The sequence below is a fragment of the Grus americana genome, chromosome 6, assembly GCF_028858705.1.
Source record: "Grus americana isolate bGruAme1 chromosome 6, bGruAme1.mat, whole genome shotgun sequence".
NCBI lineage: Eukaryota > Metazoa > Chordata > Aves > Gruiformes > Gruidae > Grus > Grus americana.
In genome coordinates this window covers 35,047,005-35,063,925 of record NC_072857.1, presented here as the reverse complement: position 1 = coordinate 35,063,925, position 16,921 = coordinate 35,047,005, and the positions used below count along the sequence as shown (strand labels likewise).

Sequence of the window (16,921 nt, the reverse complement as noted above, 5' to 3'; positions counted from 1 at the left end):
AAAATAGCTACCGTTTATGGAAGATCAGAATTACATGTACGTAATAATATTAATCTGACAAAAAATTACATGTTTGAACTCTTTACATTGGAGTTGAAATTTTATGAAAGCAGCTGGTAAGAGTGCTGGCTGGTGGGGAAAAAAAAAAAAAAATGCATTGGAAAAACCTTAATCCCCACGACAGAAAAATATAGCCTCTCTAATATCTCCAGTGCCACTGTGGCGGAATGAGTGACTGGTAGCAATTACTCAACCTTAAAACTGAAGGTTTGGGGGCTTTTTTTCCCTACAGAAAACATAGTCAGCAAGTCTTTGATTAATAATTGCTACTAATGGAAGGTGATTACTGGAATGCTTGCAGAAAAAAAACCCAAAGACACAGTGAAGGCCACCATAAGATAATTTACTTGATCCAAATACCTTCATTTTTTTTCAGAGGGTCACTTTAAGCCACCATGATTCTGATACTTCTATACTTTTATAAAAAGGTCTTTGAGATAATAGAAATATGAAACAGCTTTGCTTAATAAACAATAACTAGCTTAGAAAATAAAGGCTAGCCTTTGGAAAATTTACATTCTAATCTTTTTTTTTTTAACTCTGATTTACTGTGTCAGTCTGCAAAAGGCTCTAGTTTTTATTTTACATGGGAAATATAATTTTAAAAAAATAATAATCTTACCTGACCCTTTCGGGCTAGCAGCACCATTACTGATTGTTATAGAGTAGCACATCAAGTTCGTAGAGTACAACACTTCTGGGAATAACCCCCTTTTGCACAGGTAACTAATAGGTCTTTCAACGCTGTATGGAAAAACCAACACCTGCTTTCACATACTAAGATAAGTTTATTTTTTTTAGGCGCATATTGAAGTGTATCTTCCTTTGGCATATTATTTAAAGTTGTATTGGAGAAAAGAAAGGAAAAAAAATACTGTAGTCTACGTAGCTGAAAGAGAGGCATGAAGTTGAAAGAGAGGCACAGGGAAAGAAGGTGCCCAACACAGTAATAAGATTGATAAAAGAAATTTCTCATTCTAATCCACAGCTGCTTATTCAGTCCTATGTTACACCAGTTGATATTCATACACGTCATAGCACCACAGTACTATGGCTCTTTGGAGGAAAGGGAAAGGGAAAAGAAACCCCCAAACCCCCTGCCTTAAAGAGTTTCCTGGATCATACCAACAGCTTTAAGATATCACTAACTGAGGTTTTCGTATTTCCTTGGAACTTCACATTATCACCTAAAGGTGTAGCTCTTTCACAGGACAACAGAGCTTTTCTTCTAGTGAACGTGGATTCCCTGACTATTGTCTGCATCATAGGGACTATTTCATCACCTACTTTCTACATTCTTTAAGGAAATTACATTTAAAAAAAAAACCAAAACCCAAACCACAACAACCACCCAACAAACCATTCCCTAACAGAAAAGCTTTGCTATCTGATTAGGCCCTAATTTCAAACAATTTCTAAATACCCACAAATCGCTCACTCACACAGCCTTACCTCCCTTTGGGCAACAGGTCAGGCATTCTCCATGGCCATCGTATCCAGCAGCTGCGCAGCTCTAGGCACTGCTTTAAAAACCCCGCAAGCACCCCTTGGTGGGTGCAGTGTGAGAAATCACTGCAGCAGCAGCATGGCTTCAGCAACCCTCCCCATTGGAGATGACCACCAAGGGACAGCAGGCTGGGCAAGGGATGAGCCGTTCAACGGGTTTCTGTCGCTGTGGTTCTTCACCGTGGTGGTAAGTGTGCAGCTAGAACCAGGCCAGGGCGAACAATCGCTTATATTGGGGTTGTGATGGTTTCTGAATTTGAATAGCTACTAGGAATTTTTTTTTCTGGAAGCTGGCTAATTATCAACAACTTTCCTTGCTAAAAACAAGGAAGTTGAACATTTAAATAAGCAGCAGCATAATTTGTAACCCTCACTTTGTTGTGATGTCAACTAAGTACCCTTACGCCTCTATTCACAGGCAGGAACTTGGAGAAAGAGCTGTCTATGAAGATTTTGAATTCATAAAGGGGAAAGGTCTTCCCAACACACACTTTGCCATGGCTGTCTGAGAAATTTCATTTCTAGAGTTCCTCGTCAGCTACACATCGTTTATATAAGCTGGAAAATGTTATTTGGGAGGACTAGTTATTATTTATGATGGTAACACAGCTTCATTGTAGTCACAAAATTAGAATGTATTTCTTATTACAGATAAAATACCCATTTCAACCAAGACTGAAACCTTAATACCTTTTTCAAAAAAATCATATCCATTTCTTGTTACCAAGAAAGGAGTCAGGTCTGGCAGGCTCTGATTTTTAAATGAAGTGCATCTCTTCTGGAAGTGTGAGTAATGAGGCACTTGTTGCACAAATCTTAAACTACAGTAATGTATCAAATATTTTTCATTATGATTTAGCATTTTAATGCAATGCATGCTTATAATCAGATGTCCTTGATTATATCTTGTTATGCTCTCAATGAAAAGCTGTAGAAACCTAGATTTAAAGTATTAGAAGAGAAAGATATTTTGTAGGAGGTTTTAGGAGGTGGGAGATGAAGAGACGCTTACTGTGTTTCTGCCTACCTGTTTACTGGGAGGAGGTGAGACATAGTTCACCCTACGCTGAGGGATTGCTGCTTTGGCATGAATGAAATCCACCAGAACAAAATCCTGATGGTCTGGTCTTCCCACCTGTTCTTTGTCTCGCAATAGCTTCAGCCTAGAGGATGTCTTCTGGAAGGATTGCCTGTAACCCATTACTGCTGCTTTCCCATCACAGCGGCCATTCCTGCTGGTGACATCTCCTTTCTAGAAGGCCACTGGTCGTCATCTTTTTTTGCCATAAGTTGTCTCTGGCAAAGCTATGCCTATCCAAAATTTCTCTCTGCCAGAAGAGGTTCACGAGATAAACTGCATGACACCCTTTCAGTATACCCTTAGCCATGGACATCTCTGGATTAAAGATCAAAACTTAAGTTTTGTTGCTGAATCCATGGTGCATCCATGTCCAGAACGCAGTCATTAAAAGATTACTCTTGGAGGCAGTGGGATGTTCCAGTTTCAGTGGGGATTTGTGAATGTTCCTATCATAACTCACATTTCAGCTTTACTATCTTTGTTATAGTAACTCCAAGACCCCTGAAAATGTCTACTCATTCCTCCTTTCAGTTTGGTGGCATCTGCAAAGCAAAGATTAAGATTCCTATCAGGAAATGGCTGAATTGATACGGCAGCAGCAGATTCTTTTGACTTACTCTGATTTTTGTGTGGAATCACACAGCACGTTCTTTAGAGGTCAGAGGCTCCTAAATTACAATGGTGGCTCCTACAATCGTCACAATCTTCTGTCAATGTCATGGGTTTTTTTGTCACAGGGAAGATTGCTCCCTACCAAACATGTAAAAGTATTTTGCTGAAGTTTCTAGAACTGTAATACGTTCTTTTGTTATAACTGATTGGTTTTGTATCGGATTTTTCACTCGGTCGACTAAGGCCAAAAAGCAGTTCTGTGATGCTTTGTCAGACATGAATTTGTATGTTTTTTTCTCCACAAATACTCCTAAATAAGGCAGCAGTTTTCTCTGTAGGGTGGATAGTAATACCTCAAGGAAACTAATTTTGCAATAGAAACATTTGATAGTGCACCATTCTCTGATATTGAGAACACAAGAGATCATAATGATTATGAAATATTATTTAGAGAAACTTCAAGCCAGAGCTTATAGAAAGATGGTTTCTTACTCTAACAGCAAGGAAATAAAAATGTGCCAGAAATTAACATGCGGGGAGTGGACTTTTCCAACATCCGTCTCAAACTAGTATTGTCTGATACCTTAATGCTTTTCCAGACCTTCTCCCAACAAATAATAAAACACATAATGCTGATAGCACAATAGATACATTAGCAACCAAGCTCCCCAAGTTTTCTTCTATGTCGTGTAAATATATGAAGCATTTCAGTTTTAATCTTTGCATCCCTCTGCTCAGGTCCTCCTCCACACTGTCCAATCCATTGGCTCTACTGTGTCCTTTCTTATTTGGCTTGTGGAAAAAGCAGATTGTTTCTTTTACTGTTCCTAAAGATATTGGCCAATAATAACCTCATAGGAATGAGCAGCAACTTCACAAGAAAGCTGGTCTTTTGTACCTGGGTTCTCCCTTTGTGACCATACGTACACTCTCTTGGGGCAATCAGGGTTTAATGCAGGTGATTCTTTAACATAATTCATCATACTCTTCATAACAGTTTTCATGATCTCTATTTGATACATTAATAAGCATTACCTCCGATTTTAACACAAGTTAAACTTCTGAATAGCATGACAGCAGGTAAAATAGGCTTGCTAAAAATATTCTACCTTTTAAGACACTGAATCTAACTCTCTGGTACCCAGCTAGCCATTTAGCTCAAGAAGGCTCCTTTATGGCTATTCTGAACTCTGCAGAATATGCTTGAAATCACACACTTCAACAAAATCTTTAAACTCCTAGCAAGAAAATTGCAATCCACTGGACATAATAATCCAGAATCAAAATTTTTTTTTTTTCCCCCCGTGTAGCATAAAGACACAGTTTGGCCAACTGGGTGTATGGGTCTGCAGTTTCTTTGGCATTTCTATTTCAGCTATTGAACTGCTGATTTTGTTTTACCTTTTGTCATGAATTTTTTTAATGATAGTACCATAATTGTCTAATACGATAATTTTTACCTTGTTTTCTCTATGGTATTTGCCTACTTACAGGAAATCCTTCCTTTCTTCCGTTGCCATTTCTACATTTCCATTTAGTTCTGCGCTTCCTTTTGCAATTGGTTTATGCTGTCTTCCTGGAGTCCTATTTTTTTTATAAATATAGCCTCTCTCAGTGAAATCAACTGCCTAGTGAGTATTAATCCTTCAGTATAGCCTTCATTTCCTGAAAAAATAATAATAACTTTTAAAAATCCATAGATTGTGAGAGTGTTTACCAGTTCAATAACTACTTTATCTCCTGTAGCTGCCTGAGATTGAGCAAAAGAAACCTAGGGGCCCTCACCCAACAGTAATGCAAAAAAAGTAATACTTTTTGCTATTAACTCATTTTTACTCTTTACTTGCCTTCATAGAGTAAAAATCTTCCTCACATTCCTCTATTTACTTGCTATGCTTTGGCTGTGTTATTTCCAGCTATAACACCATGACAATTTTCTTTCTCACATTGCTTGATGCATTCTTCTACTGCATATAGTACTCCTGGTGCTGAATCTTTTTAGTATTAAAAACTTAGAGCTGAATATTTACGATAGCTACAAGGAAGCTAACAGGCAGTGAAGGAGTTTGGGAGGGAGAGGCCATGAGATTTGAAGTTATGCTCTCATTCACCCAGAGACAACCGAGTAGCCACTGAGCTAGAGGGGAGTACCAAATCAGAGGAGAAAGGGAAAGATTTGGGTGGAAATAGAGTGGGAGGAGAGGCATCTAAAACTGTTCCAGCCTTTTAGAAGAGCAAACAGTCAACCCAAATGTAAGTTCTTGACAGTCACTCTAAAACTGAGGTGCGTGAATCCAAAACTGTGATTCAAAACCCCTCTTGTTCAGGGAGGACTTAAACCATCCATTCCTTGTTTGCCTTACATTTTGAGCATCCAGAACTCCTCAGTATATCGAGCTCTCTGGAAGAAGGCGCTGATGCAGTAGGCAGGCCATGATCATATTTGATATATGCAGAGCTGGGCTCCTTTAGGAAATACAAAAGGAGCAAGAACATTTTTTTTCTTTTTACAAAATATTACTTAATTATACAGTATATAAAGCAATATTAATACTGCCCAGTTGATGTATCAAATAAACTGTAACACTGATCAGTTCTGTCCTCTGTATCTCTTTCTGCTCAAAATAAATTAAGAGAAAATGTCAAGCAGGAATAAGAGAAAAAGCCTTGGAGAAGGCATTATCAAACTCTTTACAAAATATAATATATATTTAATATAAAGGTGAAAGATCATTAAAACTAATCAATAGCAAAATAAGAATATGCTCAGCAATACTTGAATCCCAATTCTTTGTTCATTGTGATTGCAGATAAACTTTTTCATTTTTGGGAACATTTATCATAACCTCCAAGGTCCATTGAGCTTATCTGACAGATCTTTCACATTTTCTCACTGAGGACAGGTGAGTGATGGAACACAATAGCAATAACCAACTCTTATAACTCAAATTTAATTTAAATGCAGTCTCTGCTATTATATTCTCATAACTACTCTAAAGTGCCTTTTCTACCATTTCTGAGGCCATTTGCAACAGACAGAACTGCGCTAAATGTCATAAATAGCTGATATTTACTTAATATTAGTTTATAAATTAATCAACCTTTTGCAAATTATCAGCTCATACTACGTTCATGAAATTAGAGCTATATCTACATGAGGCTATGCCACACTGCCTGGATAAGAAGTAAAGCAGTTTAAAGCAGTGAAATTCCCCTCACCCTTTTTTCTTGTCTGCTTAAAAAGGTTCTACAATACTTTGAAGAATGCTTAAACAGGGAAAGAGATGTAATATGCATGTATGCTATAAACATAGTTAGTCAAGAGAAGGAAAAAAAGCATGACCAACCACTTGAATTACAAAGACTCCTCAGTTAACTACTTGGATTTCCTGAGAGCTCACACTTCAAGCAAGACTTTGCTTCAGTGATTCTCCAGCGATGGTTTTAACAGAATATCACCTTAGAGTGCTTTCTAGTTGAAGCTCTTTTTCAGTGCTCAAGGCACCCAGTTGAAGAAATACTGCACGCTTCATACGGAGATAAAGATGCAGAGAGACTTGAAAAAAAAAAAAAGTATCCTTCATAACGAAATACTCTTCAACAACCTCACAAAACATTTATACTAATCATGGATTGTAATACTCTGAAGAAAATCAGAGATTAAAAATAACTTTCAAACATGCATCTACACTCCAAATGTTATTTTGTGTATCTGGATAAATGTCCTGTAAAGGTATGATCACAGCCACTGGACATCTACCTTTGCATGAACGTGTTGGAGCCAGCCATGACACCTCAGATTATTCAGTGAGAGGAACATTATCTAAAATTTCTCAAGGATCCAATATGATAAGCTAAATCCTCAGTCACATATTTATAGAAATTATTTCATGCAAGTAAAAAAGAAATCAGAGGTTCCTGCTTGGGTAATAAAAGCAAACAGGTAACGTCAGCATGAACCTGCCAACTTTCCTGTTGCCAGTCCCTACCTACCCTGCACGGACATGCATATGAACGACTGGAAAACTGCAAAGCTCCTGCCCTTTCAGGAGGAGGAAAGGAATGTAAATTCTTGCCTGCCTTGCTACAATGCAACTTTAGCGCTTGTCCAGAAACTGTTTTCTATCAGTGATAACTTACATTGACAGTGGGAATTGACTAAGTCACATTTTATTCAGTCTTGAATAAAAATTCTCTTTCTCTGGAGTCTCAAACAATACTAGTCAGGTAGCTTTAACAGGACTGCTGGTGATTACTTCATACAAACTGACACCTATCTTGTAAAAACTGGCACAAAGAGGGCATTATTCAAAATACCTTTATATTCTTATGTGTAAAATACTTCAGAAGAATGCATCGCAAATGAGTTATTCAAATAGCAACAAACCAAAAGTAAATACTTCTATTTTTAGTTTCCTGGAAATGAACTGATATGGGACACACTGGAAGGAATTCTACAAAAAGGAAACCACTTACATAGCGAGAAGCATGTATTTAATTAAATGCTTTGCAAAGATACATGAATAAAGCTATGTGCATGACTTTCTTTAGGGATGGCCCCAGCTGTTTATTTTCTTTTTTAAAGGAACAAACAAAAAAAAAACGTGGAGAGCACAGATGCAATAAAGAAACAAAAATAAAAAAACCTAAGTCAGTTTGTACCCACATACTTTACAAAATAAAGCATGTTAGTGGTACAAAACATTCTATATACGGTATGACCAACAAATAAATGCACTTTAACATCGTTCTCTCAAACACCATAAGCCTAACAGCTAAGCTCAGAAAATGACATTGACAGTAGGCGTCTTTATTTCATCAGCCTTCTACAGAGTCATTTAGCACCATCACTTTTTTGTTGTTTTTGCCCTGCCTATCTCCTTTCTCGAAATAACAACAGAAGCATAGCACCTAAAATATAAACAGGAATATTAAATGCATCCCAACTTCCAGAGATGAGGTAGCTCATGCTAAGAAATGATGGAATTTTCTTGCCTTGACAATGCAAGGCCAATAAGTCAAATTAGTGGTGATGCATGTCTGGATATCAGCTAAAACCAATGAATTTCTAAACTTTCTTTCTCTTTATTAGCAATTGGTGTGGTATACATGTGAATGATTTGCAACATACATAAATTGGCACCATATATAAGACATCTGTATAATTTGATATGTAATGGCTTCCTAGATGGGCAAGTATTGGAAAATCAACAAGTATTTGGTTTAAGGTGTATTTTGAAGATTAAGGATAATTTAATAGAATTACACAGATACATTGTGAGAAGTGAAGTCTGGCCTTAAAATTTAAGATATGGGACACCCCTACTGAAAATTCATATTTACCCCAGTAGTATTTTTACTTCATAAATAATTCATGGTTATGGAATACTCTTCTGAGCAGACTATGACATAGGAAAGTGCAGGAAAGACAATGCCAAATTAAGATGATCTTGTTTGAAGAGATTTTCTTCTACAAAAGACTGTTAACAAAGACAGTCATTCTGTTAATGACTATCATGCTGGCAACCACAGGAAGACAAACTGGGGTTGAGGGAATATGTTTGCTTGAAATATAGCCAATGGTTCACAAAAGTGCTCTACTTTTCTGTTATTCAGTATGCATCCAAGCAAAAGAAATAATCCTTAGAGCTTAACATAGTCCCACATTAAAACTATCTATTTTGAATACCTGTAAATTTTGAAATAATTTGAAACAAAAGCAAGGAAAAAGATTCATATTACTTTTAAAAGGTGGTCATCGATCCTCTTAAAATTGTACTGTTGTACTAAAAAGTTGGTTTCAATCATTTAAAACGGAAAGTTTGTAAGTAAAATAAATATTCAAAAGGAGGCCGGGCATTTAAAAAGAACCGTATATACAACGCTGATCCAATATCAGACATTACTTCAAGAGTCTCAGGATTAACTTCAATCAGTCTAAGTTCATGTGTTTAATTGCTGCTGTTGCTGGGTATTGTGTTAATTTCCCCCCTTTCTCTTACACAAAGCAAACTGGCCCAATTTCAATTCCAAATTCCTGGTCGGTACTGCCAATGTCCACTGGTGCAATATCAATGATAGGTAAGCGTGCCACGTTCTGTGTTCTGTACTCAAAGACAGTCTTGCCCACATTCCCATTACGTTTCTGGAGGGGAAAAAAAAAAAGAAAAAAAAAAAGAAAATAAAAACTTAGGCCAGAGCTCATGTCAGAAACAGCTTGAATTCCCGGTGGTGAGCCTGTTCTCTGAGGTCATTCAGAGAGATCTCACTGTATCTTCACTGACCAACACCCTCCTGTCTGTACTGCACCTTGATTATTTTAAAATGTATGTATCTTGCTTCTACAATGATGCATAGACCTGTCAGATTGACACAGTAGGATTTCCTCTTCAAGCTGGACTGATTTTTCTTTATGATAGGAAATTCTTCTCTATGATAATATGCGCCTGCATGCATATTCTTGGGCTGTATTACTTTAAAGCACAGAGAGTACTCCGATTTATTTCAGGTGCAAAATTAATTTTAGAAATATTTTGCCAGTATCTCAGACTTGGCTGAGAATGCTAAAGAATGTGAAAAAAATGTACTACTTGCTGCTTTTTATGGCCTCTAAGAATTTTTTGGGGAAACATCTTCCTTTCCAACTCAGGCAGTCATAGTACCAATGGGTATCCTCCAGTGTATTGCTGCAATACTCTTACCCATCTGGCACATAAATGCTTGAGGTTATCTGACCTCTTTGTGTGATTCCACACAGAGGTACACAAACACTGGAAAATGCAGAATAGCAGGATACGTATCACAGTATGCTCACTAATAACTAGTAATTTAATAAATATCCTCTAAATAGTGCAGACTTCTATTATGTGAAGCTAGAATTGCAGTATAATACCTATTTCATCAGTTACTTCTATAATTCATGGTGAAATTCTGCAGCATTTTAATTACCCCATTCTACAGATTTTTCTAAACCAAAAAAGAACTGAAACCATTAGACAAACCAAAAAGACAAAAGTCCTTTTTCTCCATAACAAATGACAAAACTCCCAAACTTACAGAACAACTGTCATGCAGAACAGTGTATCTGAATCGGCTGTTTCCCTCCGCTTTGATCTCCAGGTCATTGGCCCCCTTGAGAACTACGGCTTTTTTCAGGTTCTTAGTCTGGTCATCCATGTACCCAACACTGTTTTTACAAAGGTAAGTGATATTCTGGGAAGCTTCCTTTGATAGGAGGCGCAGGAATGTCATCTGAGTGACAGCTGTATCCCCGTACACAAACTGTGAAGATAAAAAAACAGATCAACATATATTACATGAAAATTCATTAAAAGTTCATGAATTTTAGAAACATCTGTCATTATCATAACCCTGTCCAGGCACGACTAGCAGGAGCCCTATTACATAAAATCTAAGAATGGTTTCTTTTGTCATTTGCTGCCAGTTGAGGACAAAGAAATGTAGACATCCTGTAACAGGGATCATTTTAGAGAATTTTGATTGTAAAGCTCTGCAGCTGAACAAGTGAAAGGCAGTTGGGTCTCCACAGACATGTCAAGTTTTGGAATGAATTCTGCCTTCTTTTAAAAAGGAATTCAATAGGAGCCAAACCTTATATATGAAATAGTGCATCAGAGTAACCTTAAACTAGATAAGAAATGGCAAGCACAGAAACCCCTTTTATGGTGTACCTGCTATATTGCAAGTTTAGTAGCTTGTTTTCTATAGGCTTTGTATTGTATTTAGAAGCATCAAACACAGTCAGAAAGTTTGACTGTATAAAAATAACTATAGCTTTGCATACAGACGTTATCAACTGATTAACTTACATGGAAGTTTGTTTGAAAAATATTTTACAATGTGCAACTGTTTCTATAGAAAACAGAAGCAATTTTTATACCAATAACAAAAATTCTAAAATTCCTGAGATATTTTCCCTAGCTGTGCAGGTTTCATTTGATTCATGCTTTGTGAATCATTGCAGAAAAAAAAAAGTCACAAATGACTAAAAACGTACACATTTCTCTGAAACCGGTGAAGAAAAAAAGAACATCTTACGCACTGGCACTGTCATTTTTTACAAAATGTGTTATCTCTGTTTAGCAATCTCAGACATATTTATTATTTAGAATCTGTAAGCAATGCATATGACTATTACAGAGATCATACTGTTAGTTATCAAATCTGACAGTGTTTTCAAAAATTAAATACTCTTTTATGGTATTCCTGAAGATTACTTCTTCCTCCAAAGAGAATCTGACTTACAAAAACCCTACGTGTAGAGGGAAAACTCAACAGAAAACTAAGAGTGGAATTTTTGTTTGCCTGGAGACTGATGCATTCAGCACACATCATTCTGACACAGATGAAAACAATCATACTTTTTTTAAAAAAAGATTTGCTGAGAGGATTTATAAAGTAAGCTTTGTATTTTTTAGCAGTAAAGAGCTTTCTTGGGGAAAAAAAAAAAAGAAAAGTAAAATTCAATTAAACCAGCAGTGATTTAAATCATATATTAGGGTAAAAGTTCACTTTTTAATGACAATGATAGTGAGTTACTGAAGTAGGCTGCTAGAGAAGTTGAAGTTTTTGGGATCAAGAGAAATAAATCTCTTCCTGCAATGGTATACTTAGAGCCAATCCTGCCTTAGATGCACTTCCGTGGTTTCTCCCAGCTCTTTACTATGTTTACTGTATGATAACAACAAATTGAATATCAGCCAGCAAATCAATACTTATAATGTTCTGACTGTAGCAGAATCTGCTCAGAATAGCAGATGAAGTGCTAAACCAGAAGGAAACAAGTTTCATAGAAGTCAAATCTTGACATTAAATGTAAATAGTTACCTGTGATCCCCTGTTCATATCAAGGCCATACCAAATGGGCTTTATGTCAGATGACCTGCTGGCCCACCATGTTTTACGTGGTATAGTAGATGGGTTTGCAGAAATACAGGTCTCTCCAGTTTCCATGTTGCAGTATACTTTTATAGCATCTTCAACACATCCCTGGTTAGGATCAATCCAATATTCACCTGCAGAGAACATAAAATATGATTCTGTTACACTATTAAGATTCTTGAAATAACTGAGGAGATAAAAGCAAAAGTATGTCATGACAGTACAAAGCACAAGGAAAAGAGGCATATGTTTCACATAATCTGATGCATGTTTTGATTTGTGCATCAGGTATACACTGTAATGTTTCTTCAAGATACAAGCTGATCAGTATTTCAAATATTTCAAAACTGGGGAATGCAGACTTGAAAGTTGTTTAAATCCATTGCAAAGCTCATGGACACTCCAAGTGCATAGAACGCTCAACGGCTAGACAACAGTTTTCCCTACATATGAGAAACTGATGGCAGCCCCTCCTAATGTTGATGTGAGAGGCAAAGTTTCAGGAAACAAGGAAAAAGCTGGCAAGGCCTGCCGCAAATTATCTCTACCTTCCAGTCCGTTCTGATTCATCACTGGTAATCCATATAAATTAGGGAAAGTCGCAAATGGCACATTAGTGCATTATAAATTGCCACTATGGAGCAGCGGCAGAGAATTCTGGATGGAAAGCACTCACAGGTTATCAGCCCACAGGTAACATTTTGCACTAATAGCAATTAAGCAAATATTCACAACTGGTGTACCAACCTAGCTCTGTCATATAAGTGGTACTCCATGATGAAAACACTTTCAGAAGTAGTGTTTCATGGAAGTATAAAGTATTTCAGATTTTAAAATACATCTGAATACATACTGAATAAATAAATATGGGATACACTAAAATATATACTTCATTGGTAAGAAGAAGTTTTCAAGCTCCTAGTGTGAATGTCAATTTAAACCAACAAAATCTGCATTATGCATTTTTTCCAGTCACCGAGTATCTACTGGAAATAAAACAGAATCATATGGCACATACAGGAGATGGTGTGTTTATACGCACCGCTCTTCTTGGATGGGTGGCACAGCTTCAGGTCATCACAAGTCCGTGCTGGGTGTTTCTTTGAACCATCTGGGCTGCGCATAGTCTCAATCTGGCTGCTCAGTGACTTCAGTGTGGCATGGACTCCTGGGTCTGTTTTATTGTGGTCATCTGGGGCTGCTTCATCTTCAGTAAACTCTGGTAGTGGATCTGCCATAGCATCATCATAGTGTCCCATAATGTCACCAATGGCAGCAGTGAGATGGCCTGGAGGTCCTGGAGGGCCAGGAGGGCCAGGATCACCTGGTGGACCCTAAGGTTAACAAAAAAAAAAAAAAAAAAAAAGGCAATAAAGGCACAGCAGAGTAAATACTATGCAAAGTAGTAGCAAAGCCAGCCAGTCAGTCACCCTAATGAGCAGGAAAAATTCAGGTATAGATAAACAATTCATATTTCTAGGAACAGAGACTAGAACTGCATGTGAGGTATTCTCTCTGCTTCATGCCCTCTCTGCCTGTCTTAACTTATTCTTACTCCAGATTTCAGACTTAACAGCTGGAAAAAGTCATTAAGGAATAGCCTCCTCATTCCATTTTTTAAGCACTTTGTCCCTTCTTGTTCAAATCCCTGCCTAATAACTTTATTTCTTAAAATTCCCAACAGCTCTAAGTGATTTTTAGAGCAATCTAAAATTCCTGCTTCCCCCTGAGTCTCCTCAGGCACATTTTCAATTAGTAAAGCCTGGACCGAAAATTTGGCAGTCGAAGCATCTTTACATCTATCCTGCACAGTGCTGAGCTTTCTGGTCACAGGTACGTGAGACAGAACCTGCATCATCCTTACTTGGCAGAGCAGGTGTTTTCCTGACTAAATGACAGGTTGTGAGGTCCTTCTGTCAACCTGAATTGTGACACTTGGGGAGGTAACTGAGTCTTGAGACAGAATGTATCTGTTAATAAACATATCTCCACCTGCAAGCTCTGCCAGCTCTTCTTCGGCAGCAGAAAGTCTGTAACATACCTCCACTGTAAGTTTGATGCTCTGGTGCATCAGACGGTATATCAGAATGTGGCATTTCCATTGAGAGTAACTACTCCAGAATTCACAACTAGCGCTCCAAACGTTTACTACAAAGCACACATCCAAACTAATACATGCTGCATCTGACAAAGGAAATCTTAACTTTTATTTCTTGCTTTGTGGTGCCAATTTATAGTTGCAGCAAGCCACCATGGAAAGCAAACCCAAAGTTACTGGTATGCAATATTTCTTGTACTGTGTCATTATAAAGATGAAGGAGCGGGATACACATCATATTCTTATGCTCTCCCATAGACTATTCAAGTCTGGGTGCCTCAGCAGAAAAAGATACCGATAATGGGCAGAAATTCAAATGAAATAGGGTGAATATTAGCACATGATAAACACAGGAAACATCATGTCTTACAAGACAGAAAACCAGCAGAAATTGCCTTCTCTGTCTTGCTCATTATTTTATTCCACCTTTTCTACTTCTTCCCCCAAATAAGCAATACCAGTCTTTTAAGTCTTCATGTAACATCCAGACCACCCTTCTCTCAAATCCTTCTAATTTTCTAGCTTATCTTCCTTGGGATAGCATAACTTACATTTTATGACTTAGGGTTTCATGAATTGCTAAATGTGGAATATGCCTGGGGCATTTAGCAAAGGTTTAGGACTTTTTCCAAAATGGTCAAACTATTTTTCATTAGTTGTGCATCAGCTCACGGCTGATCTCTGTAAACCTCAGAGCAGGCTAAAGGTCAGCTGAGCTGAGTGTTAGAGTCTGGGCTGTTCATTTGGACCAAAAGATTTCCTTAATGCAAGACACAATGGAGTATGCTGCTGGAAATCAGTCACATGGCTGTTCTAATTCAGTGCCACCTTTGTGGGGCTACTGACTTGGAACTACTGCTGGTTCCAGAGATACCAACTGACCTACGCTTAGGTCTGAGGTTTTAGGACCCAACTTCCCAAATAGCCATGTTGAACTGCAGACCCAGCAGGATCCAGTGGCCTAACTGCAGAAGTAGGCCCAGGTTGGCCTAAGGAGAGCATAGGTGGATGAGGCTGGGATCATCACAGGTCCAGAAGATGAAAATGAGTAAGAAATGAGTCCTTTCAATACACAGTTACTCTGGCTATTTGTTGGAGAAACTGTATCAAATCTTACCATTTGTCTTGAACTCATGGATGTTTGAGAAAGTGATGCAACGGACTGTAAAAAAAAGTCATTATCTGAAGCTAACCTATTCCCTTCATATTCCCATCAACTTACCTCAGGTCCGGCTTCTCCCACGCTCCCTCTAACACCAGGAGGCCCAACTGGCCCAAGTGGACCAGGACTTCCATCTTTGCCGGAAGGACCAACTGGACCTGGAGGACCCTAGAAAATATAAAAGAAAGAAGGAATGTATTTTAGCATTTAATAACAAAGTTACACAAAACAGCCCTGTACAAGCAATATCTTTTCAGAAAGCAATCCAATTATTTGTGTCTATTACCAAACTTTTAAAAATTGCCCTTTTTCTTGTTCTCTAAAAGTAAGAAGGCAGTTTCAGTGCTGTTATTCTAAAGTCAATATACCTTAGATCAACTGTGTATTTTTTCCTAAATCATTTAAGGGGGTTCAATTCCAGGTGCTACGCAGACTGCAGTAGCTGCTGTACACCCACACGTATACAGACTCAGAGATATACTGCCACTTGGGAACATCCAAGGGAGTTGTATTTCTCCTTTACTTTGTGAATGACATACATGGGGGTATGAAAGGCAGAGTGGCAATTAGCAGAGCTGCCACATATATGGCTTTGCATCAGCTGCAGCAAAAGTGTCTGCAAAAAGAGACTGTAGCTCTGTAGTTATTGTGAACTGACCTTTTTACCTAGCTATAAACTACATTTATGTCAAAGCTTTGCTATATTTAATAAGGTAATGTCTCTCAGCAAAAAATAGTAGGGTAATCACCACATGATACTGGAGTCAATAAAAGCCAGTGAAATAAAAGTGAAGCAGAAATAGAAACCTGATTGTGGAAAAAAACAAGCAAGAAAAACCTTAAACCTGAATCATTATACTCACCCGAGGACCAAATGGGCCTGGAATGCCAGGACTGCCCTGTTCACCAATAGGACCCTAAACAGAAGAAATTATCATATCATTGTGATATTTAAAGCATATTCCTTTAGTTTTAAAGAATCAGTGTGTGATATACACAATTCTGTATGAATAGGATTATAATATACATGAACGATGGGTAATACCTTTCCCTCTTACAATTCACGTTCATTCTATTGTTCTCTTTTGTCACAAACACAGAGTAACAACTGTAATCACAATTTAAATTAATAGAATGTACTGGTGCTTGTCTATATATAAAGTTGTTTCTGCAGAAAAGCCTTGCTTTCATGACATTTAGAATCAGACTGGATTACAAAAGAGTAACTGACAGTACTAGTACGAAGTGGAAAGATGATTTGGGTGTTGGGGTTTTTTTGTGGACTCTTTTCCTGCATGCTGAAACTTCCAGCTCTTGCATAGGATCAGTGAATAAATGTAAAAAATTAAGTTTTCCATGGCATTTCCATTCAATTACCACTGAAATCATGAAGTTCTTGTAAATATTAGTGAGAGATACTATCACAGTCCTCATGGGATTTTGCATTTTATTCCATGACTGTTGAAACACTGGCAAAAAGCATTTTACACTTTATCGTGCT

General features: G+C 37.6%; 1 protein-coding gene across 1 annotated transcript in view; it reads right to left on the bottom strand.

The window, feature by feature from the left end:
* Positions 1 to 7,797: 7,797 nt before the first annotated feature.
* The window catches only part of COL5A2 (collagen type V alpha 2 chain), a 107,943-nt gene continuing 98,819 nt past the window's right edge, over positions 7,798 to 16,921 (bottom strand). Inside the window, exons 49-54 of the mRNA XM_054829818.1 lie at positions 16,284 to 16,337; positions 15,481 to 15,588; positions 13,203 to 13,494; positions 12,107 to 12,294; positions 10,316 to 10,540; positions 7,798 to 9,404 (exon numbers count right to left, since the gene is read on the bottom strand). Of these exons, the coding sequence (XP_054685793.1) occupies positions 9,258 to 9,404; positions 10,316 to 10,540; positions 12,107 to 12,294; positions 13,203 to 13,494; positions 15,481 to 15,588; positions 16,284 to 16,337 (1,014 nt within the window). The 3' untranslated portion in view covers positions 7,798 to 9,257. The remainder of the gene's footprint in view (positions 9,405 to 10,315; positions 10,541 to 12,106; positions 12,295 to 13,202; positions 13,495 to 15,480; positions 15,589 to 16,283; positions 16,338 to 16,921) is intronic.